This window comes from Acanthisitta chloris, unplaced genomic scaffold, assembly GCF_000695815.1.
Source record: "Acanthisitta chloris isolate BGI_N310 unplaced genomic scaffold, ASM69581v1 scaffold43588, whole genome shotgun sequence".
NCBI classification, from domain to species: domain Eukaryota; kingdom Metazoa; phylum Chordata; class Aves; order Passeriformes; family Acanthisittidae; genus Acanthisitta; species Acanthisitta chloris.
In genome coordinates this window covers 14,372-24,760 of record NW_008686206.1, presented here as the reverse complement: position 1 = coordinate 24,760, position 10,389 = coordinate 14,372, and the positions used below count along the sequence as shown (strand labels likewise).

Here is a 10,389-nt window from a genome sequence, read left to right as displayed (position 1 = left end):
CCCTACACTTTCCACAGTTAGGGGGCTGCAAATAAGTTAACTGTATTAGCTTAAATTTTACCTAGAGAAAGGAAAGAAAAATTTATTTTTTTCCATGTAGCTCTTCCTGAGGGACATATTTTTGATAATCTATGTGACTTCTTCACCTGCATTATAGATGTTAAAACACTGTCCCATTTACAGCTATTAAAGTCTGGAAGCAGTGACCCCTAGTAGGTCCCTTTGGCTTCATTCACAGACACGGAAAGCCACAGGGGGAGTTATGTGTCAGCCAAAATTAGCAGCAAGGAATTCCTGAGTCCTAACACTATGCCTTCCACCCTGAAAACACACACTTTCTTTGGTTTAGGCTGCCTTTGAACAGTCGTGCCCATGTAGACATGAGCACAGGCAGGGTTGTATACAAAGTCAGAAATTCCTAGGGCACATCAATGTTAACAACGTAACAGTCGGGAGATCTTGTCACAAGGACTTCAAGCTGTCAGAGCACAGTTAGTTCCAGGAACTGAACTAAGGAGTCTGCACTGAAAAACTCTGTTAGTGAGAGGTCCCTCGACACTCAATAGGTTGTTGCACTGAATCCATCCACGGGGCCCTGGGCAAGGACAAGTGCCGCACCAGTATGCGTTGCTGGGAGATAGTAGAACAGCTTTCTGCAGCCGTGGGTTCCCCCTCACTGTTTTAGATCCTGAGCCTTTAAAGCAAGGTCTGCACATCCTCTTGCCCCTCTCCAAGTGTCAGAGAATTCTTATATCAGCTTCTAGCACTGCTCCACAGCTCCCTTCTAGGACTGGAATGGAAGGAGGCACAAGTCCTACAATGTCTACTCCACCTGTCCAGGAGTATTTTCTTTTTGCCCAATGTCTGCTTTCTTCTTGTGTGATCTGTCCCATGAGCCATTTTAGCAGAAATGCTGTGTCTACAAAGCTCTCTGGAGGGTCAAAGCATGCCAACAGCCAATCCAGCATTGTACTGCCAGCCTGCCTGGATGGACTACTTACATGGATTTTTGCCTTTGCTGTAGTGAATGTTTGCTCTAATCAAACACATACAAAGTTCAATAATATTCCTTCGTTCAACTGCAGGAATTCATGCTAAAGTCTCCCATCTTAAAAGACACTTTGGCAGGCAGGCTGCCAATTAAATCAAACTGTACCTTGATAGAGATGCATTAAAAGCACTCATAAGGTAAAACTGGGATTCCTGGGTTGTACACAGAAAAGTCCCTGAAACAGTCCATCAACTGTAAAGATGATGGGGTAAATCACTGGGAACAGAAATTCGCATATAACTCCACTTAGACACTTAAGTACGCTAACTTATCAAAGTTTTAACCCATTGATTAAAACCACATGCCATATTTATCTTCAGATATCAGTCAGCACCCACTGCTAAATCACAGCTGCATGAATTTTTCCCAGAAGCTGGCACTCAAAATTGCTGCTCAGAGGTGTGGTAAGAGGCAAGTTTAGAGCACAGGTGAAGATCATAGCACAACAACAAATATCCGTAGTTTACTGACATTTCATTAGACGTTATGTTAAGCCCTCTTCTAATGCCTTCCTAAAGTTAAGAGGAAACACAGAAGAAATAAGCTACAATAATGAGAACAGCCAAATGAAAACATTAAACAATAATTAGGCTGTCAAATAGTTTGAAGTTGCTATGCAGATGAAGTAAGTGCCCTGAAGATTTCTAAATCTACATCACTATTGTCAATCATCATCACCATTTAATAATCTCAAGCTTTTTAGAAAGGTACCAGCTGAAAATGTTTAATTGAAAAAAATAAAATTCAAAGTTTCAGGACATCAATAAATGAATTCTCACAACACAGCTTAGTTGGTCTGATTATAAGCTTCTTGAACCATAGGCAAACAAAGCACTGAGAATTATTAAGGCCTTTGAATGTATAAAACACCCAGGAAAGGAACCTAAGTCTTGTGCTGCAGATGCTTGCCCTGTTAAATAAACTTTCCCCAATTTGTAAGGCAAATGAATGTTAACATTTTTTAAAAAGAGATCTCAATATGCTTACAAGTTAAATGAGACATTCCAGAAGAGAAAAGTTTATTTTAAAACACGAGAAGGGAAACTGAGTCTGTTTTCCAAAGAATGAAAATGCAAACCCAGCATAATGGGAAAAATCTGCACACATCCTAAACACACATTTATCTTAACCTTACTAAGCACGTGATTCCCAGAGACTTATGGATTTTATTATTAAAATATGAACTGCAATGAAATGGAACCTTAGAGTAGTGGATGGTTTGCAAGTAAAAACTTCTAAAAAGCTCTTATTTGCAAAATGGTCTTCTCATGACACCACAAAAAATAGCAGCTACTTTCACACCTTAATCTGCGGGATTGGTAAGAGGAAAAGAGAGACTGCTCTGTGGTTTGTTTAAAGGTTGTGAATTACTGAAACAACACTAGTTGACTAGTAATATTTAATAATGATATAACAAATTTAAAAGTGGTCAAGTATTTCCATGGGCCAAAAGGGAAACAGCTATAATAAGCAAATAAAATTCCAGAAACTGTGGCCGGAGTGAAAATACAGAAATTTGTTTGCCTTTAAGATACCACCTGTAAATTTTGAAATTTCAAAAATACTAATCATTCTGCAAAAAAAATATCATCTCATTAAACATTGCAATGGTTACTGAAAAATTTGCAGCATATGCTGTACTTCCTCTGCCTGCCTCTCAGCTCCTAGACCTATTGGTCCCGGTTTTCCTGTCCACCCTCTGTAAACTTGTTGCTTTCATAGAGCTGTTGCTGCTCTGTTATGTGGAGCTCCTCATCCACTGCCAGTGACGAACAACAAGCTGCAGGATGGAGGTGAACAGACCTCTCTTTTGTTGCTTTCTGAATCCCAGAAGGCTCCATACATCCCACTAACCAGGGATACAAACTCCTGCTCCAGCCTCAGTACAGTCACAGGAAGAACTACTGGAATCCCCTGCTCACCACCACCACTCCTAAATGGCACACTCCATATTTAATTATATCTTCCTCTTGCTTCCCCCTCCCAAAATAACAACTTTCATCCTTTTATCTATATTCATTTACATTCAGAAAGTGGGTAGAAGGTTGCAGGCAGCATGGTCGATTGATTTATGCCCTGCTACAAGGAAAGGGAAGACAAGAGCAACTGCAGCCAGGCTTTTTGACATTTCTGTTGCTCCCTGGAAGAGTAGCAGCCCTCCCTGCTGCTTCTCTCCCACCCACAGCTTAAGAAAGGCTCCCTGTACGTTTATAGACAGCTCATTTATTACTGCAGCATAACTCACCCTTTTGTGCTGTCCAAACACAGAGCTGACCTTAAAACAAACACTTAGCTATGGCTATACATTTGTGCTGCCTTAACGTTTGCAGTCTCAGTCAGATGGTGAAGCTCTGCCATCACCTGACAAAGACAGTCCCTGTCCCAACACGTTTCTACAATCCAGCTGTAACATAAAAACTGGATGCAAAGTACAGGTGGAAGAAACCCAAGGCAGCGATGACATTTTATTCAATGTCTTTCAAGCACTTGGAAACATGCTGAATGGAAGAAATTTATGAATGCTGCCAGCAGAAATGAAACTGAAGTAGTGATGATGCAGATAAGAAAAAACATGCATCAGTATATTTAACCCTGGATTTGCGCATTTCCTGTGAAATTAGTTTACAAACAGCTCCCTGTTCACACCAGAACATAAGCAGATGCTTATACCACAAAAGTAGTTTGATAGGTTACTTCTGGTTGTCCACAACACAGTGTAATTCTTACTCTACAGCTATAAAACCACTTTTTCCAAAGCCCAGAATCCTTCTCATCCTGCCCAGCAAAACAAGGTTTGTGTTTTGTTTCTGCTTTTGTTTGGAATCATTAAAGGGTACATATGATGAGAAGCTTACAGCATTGTAGCTAGCAAAACATTCTTGTTGAAGAACCTGGAGTTCCAGACTCAACCTCATCTAAAACTATTTAAAACACAAACACAAACAACAGTTTGTGTATACTTCTATTACATTACATTGCTTTGGGATGTTTAATATGGCTCACATACATGAAGCAAGAAGTCTACAGAGAAAACAGATCCTACTGCATCAGAAGAAAGAAGTCTGGTTTACTTTAAGTGTTTCTTCAAGGGTAGCCAGAACAGCTGTTCACACCTGTTTGGTAACTTATGTTGTGGTGTCCCTAACTACCTCAGTTCTCAGCAGTCTGCACTATGGTCCTGATTTGTAAACAGCAACTCCAGAAACAAAACACAACACTGACATTCTCCAATAAAGCCACTTACAAATTCAGACTTTTTAAGTGGAACATTTTTCTACTCCAGTTTATACTGTTGTAACTCTGTTTAAACTTCACAGACTTCGAGAAGGCCTCTTGGATATGTACTGAGATGCTTTAGTTTCAGCTACCTTATCTCAATGTTACTGGAGAAAACTTCCCTTGTTTTAAGCCAAGCTTTCCCTAAAGATGCCAATCAGAATTTGACACACCCCTTTCTTCCTGGATGAAAAAAAAAAAAGCAGTGAGAAAGTTCAGTTCAAAAGTGTAACAAATACTAAGCACAGTTAAACTTAACACTGTCATGACTCTACTATTTGTTTTGCAGGTAATTTAAGTCACTCATCCAAATTTTCTAAAAGCATAGTGATCGATCCCTAGTCAGAAAGGGCAGCACGTGTGCTAACCTGCTTTAACTGCTTTTTAAAGCCATAGCAAAGCAAATGTCAAAGAAAGAACTGCACTCTGAATATTATTGTTTTGCTTTAAATCTAAACTTAATGTTTTTTCTCTCTGCAGGTGGCCCCAGAGAAGTGAGCCTGTTTTGAAATCATCACTCTGTTTATGAGGAAATTAAAAGTAAACTGCTTAAAAATCATGCAGCTGTCACCCAAGTTCTCTCTGTTGCACTGAAGATTGAAGACAAATAAATTAAGTATGTCAGCAGTCTTTGCCATACAGTCCAAACTTGCAAAACTGCAGTACCTATACGCAGAGCTGAGATACTGGTCTATGGCTTTAAAGACATTGACACTAACTTCTGACCTTAATATACTGAAGAATACTAGCTGTGAGACCACATATCACTGCTTCTTTCACTGGGTGAAACAGAAGTGATGAAAAACTTCAGAAGAATGCCATCATCACAGCCTGATGGTTACAGCAGTACCAAAAATTTAGGATACTTATACAAGAGGGTATAAGTACATTCTCACGCATCAGAGTTTGCTTCTCAGTAACATTCAATAAACTTTCCATTGAAGCATTCTGTGAAGTTTCTCACCTACCAAATGCTCAAAAAGAGCAGCTCTGCTAATTAAACTTTTTTTTTTTTTTGGTGGGTGCTGGAATTTTGTACTGTGAAACAGAGGTACTTTTCCCGAGTAACATCTTCACATGCAACTTCTGTCAGCAATGCAGATTAGCAGCCGCAGAAAAAGAGGTCACAGAGAAATTAAGTATAACGTGGGAACAAACATTATGGGATGCCTTAGCTATATTGGGATACTCACCTCTTGAATCTAGAAGAAATTAATTTTCAGAGTTATGCTATTCAGCAAGCCAGTGCACAAGCAGCTATGCTTTTATTAACACATCCAAAGTGACAATGCACTGCAGTCTTCAGAGCTGTCATTTTAACTAATGGCCTAACACGTAGCAAGATACATCCTCTAACAGCAGCACCAAGAAACTGGGAACAATACAATTCTGATACTGACTTCCTCTCAGAAGGATTTCCCTTAATCATTGGTGGCACAACACGTATCTACTGCAAATGTCTAATATTTCCCCTTGCAACGCATACCTCCACCCTCAAGCAGTATATAACTTCAACAGACATGCTCACCTCAGATGAAGCTTTCAAGACCAGAAACCTGCCTCCCTGCTGAGCTGTTCTAGGACAGTTCAGCAAAAGCATCCCCCCAGGGCTTTTGGAGAAAGAATGCCCTTTTTTTGCTCATGTTGAAAAATTCTGGTGACCTTTCCCCTGAGAGACAAGCACCCCCAGGCTGACTAGCAGGGACATGAACCATATCCTCACGTCTCAAGGAGGTACAATAGCAGAGTCAAGCATAATGGAGACTTTGTTTTCTGTGAGTAGGTCTTTTGCTGAATTTGTGTCAATCCCCCTATATTTGATATTGGAGGAGGGAGGGAAGGAGAAACCTCTCAAGTTTGCATATTCTCAACAGGAACTTTTAGCACTGGTCCTTTGCAAGGTTCAGCTCAGGCTTCAGAAGGTCTTAACGCACAACTGCCATTCTCAGATGCCACCAGTGACAACTGGTTCAGATCTCTCCTCTGAAGCAAGAACATGGAGAAGATTGTTCCTGTGTCTCAGTGACTCTCTGCAAATCTTATACAGTGTGAAGCAGCATGCTGTGCAATTCCAGGGCAGAGGAGACATAAAGGAATAATACAGAAAGATGGGAAGGACATCACAGGTGGTTCCTTCCAACATTACCTGTTCTGTGGTTCTTTACTGCAGTCAGCTACAAACTCACCAGAGCTCCAGTTCCAACCAATTTCGTACTTTAACTTTCCACTTCATGGGTTTTCCTTCATTTCCACATATTATTTTCCCTCTAATGATTTTCTCTCTCTCCACTTACCACTGGTTCATTTTCTTATGCTTTTCTCCACCAGCTCCCACCTCAATGTATCTCTTCAGTTCCCACACACTTCTTGGGCAGCAGCTGCCCTTTGACTTCTCTTCCAGCTCCCCTTTTCCCATTCTCATCCCATTTCCTAACCTGCTGCAAATCTGACCTATGTTTATCTGGAAAATAAGACAGATCAAGCTGCTTCCCTTCACCTTAGTTTAGCTCAGCACCAGTCATCTGCCTGCCAAACTAAATGGCCTAACGTCACAGAAGGCCAGATAATCAAGTCCTATAAAGCTACAGCACTCCTACTGTCTGTGGAGTCTTCCCAAACTTCTCACAACCCCCACCCTTGCTTAGGTAAATTATTATAGCATTGCTAAGGTAACTTGTGGAGAAGGGAATCCTGACAAACACCTAAAATGGGCTCCTCTGTAGCATACTTCCAGTCATACCTCCCTCCCCTGAAACCAAGCAAAGAACATTCTGCAGAGGCTGATGCAGCTGGTTCCCCACTGTCCTCAAAGGAGGTCTTTCCCAGATGGTGAAGACCTTGAATCCTCAGCACCTAGCTGCCAACCACTCCTCCTCTCAAATAAGCTGTCTAGTGCCACACAAAGCTTTCAAGATTCATTATTAGTTGCTGCAGGATATAGGCTTAGGCATTTCACAAGTTCTCAATTTCTCTAGTTCTTTCATAACTTGAAGTGCATTTGCCTAATTTACATCTACTGTAGTGATGCTTAAAGTATTTCTTGCAAGCACTTATTGGTCTTCCTATTTGTAAATGGAAAATGCGTTTCACGATCTTAATTACATTTTCAGTTTCTCAAGTTGTACAGTTTACTGTATAAGTAAGGTGAGGACTAAGGTTTCCAAAACCATGGAAGTCATGCCTCATGAGTGGTGACTACGCATAGAAGCTGACTGGTACTGCAGCATATGACAACCTTAAATACTCCAAAATGCAGCTTGGGCAACAGTTGAATATAGAGAAACAGCACCAGCTAAGGAAACCAATGAAGTCTCTTGTGAGAACTTTGCAGGGTGGGCTACTGGTGTTTAGTCATAATGTGCATTTGTGATATCAAAGCCTTCATGTTTTTTTCCCACTCATTGCTTGAGGGACTAGGTGGGTTGGGGCTACAGGTGCAGAGAGTGTCTCCAGCTGGCTGATACTTCCTCGTGCAGATGACCTCATACAGCTACCCAGAGCTGTAAGATCTGCAAACAGTGCATTAAACATGTGCCTCCCAAGAAACCCTTCTTTGTGTGAGTGAGTAGACTACAAACAATAGCCAAGAGACTCAATTGTCACCTTCAGAACCACAAAACAACATGATGCACAGTACACAGAGTGAAAAGAACAATCCACAGGAGAGCTCATCCATATTTTTCTGTGTACTAGAAAGGGCAAATGAAAGATATTGTTAGGCTGAGGATTTGACCAAAGCTTCACTGCTGCTAATAAATGCTACACCCACTTATTAGCAACATCAATTCAGAATTAGTATTAAAGAAAATGTAATTCCTTCATATAACAGCCAGACAATAGTATTTTCCAGCAAATACATATTCCACATTCAATACTACAGGACAAGGACATAGAAAGAACAGACTGCAGCTGTGAGCTCCATGAAAGGGAGGGAGGAAAAGGCAGCAAAGAACTTGCAGGACTAGGATTTGGTGGGGGGGGACTTGTCAATAAGTGAGACCCTTCAGATAAAGAGGCAAGTGAACTGTGTGCTGTTTGCTTCTTGCTATACATTCCAGGGCACATGGCAATGTAAATTTTTTTGTAAATATAGAAAAAAAAGTTTTGTTACGGCAAAGAGTTTACTGATCTTTGTTCACTACTGCTGCTGTTGGATGTGGATTTTTCTGTTATTTCTTCATGAACACATAGTAACAGGTTAGATTTATGTAATTGAATAAAAACTAGAAACACACAGGAACAATGATGTTACATTAATTTATAAAGACCAGTAAATGCCAGTTCCATTGTCAAGTCCATCTGTCCTCCTGTGAAATCAAACAATGTAAAAACTAGCACTATGGAACAGTTAACACCATCCTAACCAAGACTCCTACCTTGACAATGCTTTTTAGATCCTGCACATACATCCTCTCTGTCTCCAGAATCTCTTGGACCACTCTGTCAACATAGAGGAGCTTCGGACTGGTGGGCTCTGTGACCAGAGACATTGCACAGTTTTTGCTCGCTCCTTTTGGTTCTGCTTTCCTTGGCATACTTGGCCTTTTTCCAAGGCTTTCCTCTGGATCCTCTTGCTCCACAGTGCTGTTTCTGCATGGCTTGTTGCTGGAAAATTGCCTGGCTGGGACCAGTTCTAGCTTGATGGCACCTGCTTCTTTATCTTGGTTGAACAAACCCAAGTGGCTATTTGAAACCAAGGTCATTCTGCTTCCAAAGGAGCAGTGGCTGTCCCTGGAGGATGCTGAGGAGGAAGTGGAACTAAAGCTGACAGGACGGTCACTATCTGACAAGTCCATGGTCGTTTTTTCACAGAAGTGGAAAGGTCTGTTCTCCTTGTGCAAATCTTCCCCTTTCGTCTTGGAGCCAAGGGCCTCTGTCACAGCTGGTACAACACTGAGAGGTAAGTGGAAGTCATCTAAACAAACAAACAGAAGTGGGTTTACTGTTGCTGCTCCACATAACACAAAAGTTGACAACAGATACTTTTTAAAGCTTTTTTTGCATAGAAAACTGCCACAACACTATTTTAATTAAAAGACAACCAGAACAATGTGATTTGGTCGCTCTTACTCTGATGCTTTTTAGGTGGTGGGGGTTCCCCACTGGGGGCTACAACACAGACACCATATTCCTCCTGCTCATATATATGTCTCCAGTACATCCTTCTTGTGCCAGTGTGCTGGGCTTGGTGCTAGCACATGCACTGCCCAGGCTCAGCACAGGAGAGAATTAAAAAAATCACAGAATCAGTTAGGTTGGAAGGGACCACAATGGGTCATCTGGTCCAACCTCCCTACTCAAGCAGGGCCACTCTAGAGCATATGGCTCAGGATTGCATGCAGACGGCTCTTCAATACCTCCAGTGGCAGAGAATCCCTGACCTCTCTGGGCAATCTGTTCCAGTGCTCAGCTGGACTCAAAGATTTTTGCTACAGTCTAAACAAATAACAAAAAACATCAAAACTCTGTTAGAAGCAGTCCCTCCTATCTCTCAGCTGAGCACTGGCCCTGGTTTGGGAGGTTTGAAAAACTCAAGAAACACAGTGATACCGGAATGTGTCTTTCATTTTGTATTCTGTAAGGCCGATAGTCAAACAAAAACTAAAAGCATCTATCAGTTACCAGCTCTGTGGCTTGTACAAAACCACTAAAAGCAGAACGATTTCCCCATGAAAATAAAGCAGTTTCTGTTACTGAACTGACCCAAAGCTGTTTTTCAGATCAGTGCAGCAACAAAATAAGATGTCTGTCTGCCTGTCAGCATTTCATTTCTGCTTTCTTTTCATTGCCAAAATGCCCTGCAGGACACTGTCTACAATGCAGTGCAGATTTCTCTCTGGCCAAGTTGTATATGATGCAGCATGAGGATCTGCAAAAGCAGTTGCAGGTAAATTTGAACTGACCCAAAGCTGTTTTTCAGATCAGTGCAGCAACAAAATAAGATGTCTGTCTGCCTGTCAGCATTTCATTTCTGCTTTCTTTTCATTGCCAAAATGCCCTGCAGGACACTGTCTACAATGCAGTGCAGATTTCTCTCTGGCCAAGTTGTATATGATGCAGCA

General features: G+C 41.3%; 1 protein-coding gene across 1 annotated transcript in view; it reads right to left on the bottom strand.

Moving 5' to 3' along the window:
• The window catches only part of LOC103807286 (pleckstrin homology domain-containing family G member 1-like), a gene marked incomplete at its 3' end in the record, with an annotated part of 37,363 nt that extends 27,875 nt beyond the window's left edge, over positions 1–9,488 (bottom strand). Inside the window, exons 1-2 of the mRNA XM_009080012.1 lie at positions 9,398–9,488; positions 8,704–9,242 (exon numbers count right to left, since the gene is read on the bottom strand). Coding sequence (XP_009078260.1) covers positions 8,704–9,242; positions 9,398–9,488 — 630 coding nt within the window. The remainder of the gene's footprint in view (positions 1–8,703; positions 9,243–9,397) is intronic.
• Positions 9,489–10,389: the final 901 nt, after the last annotated feature.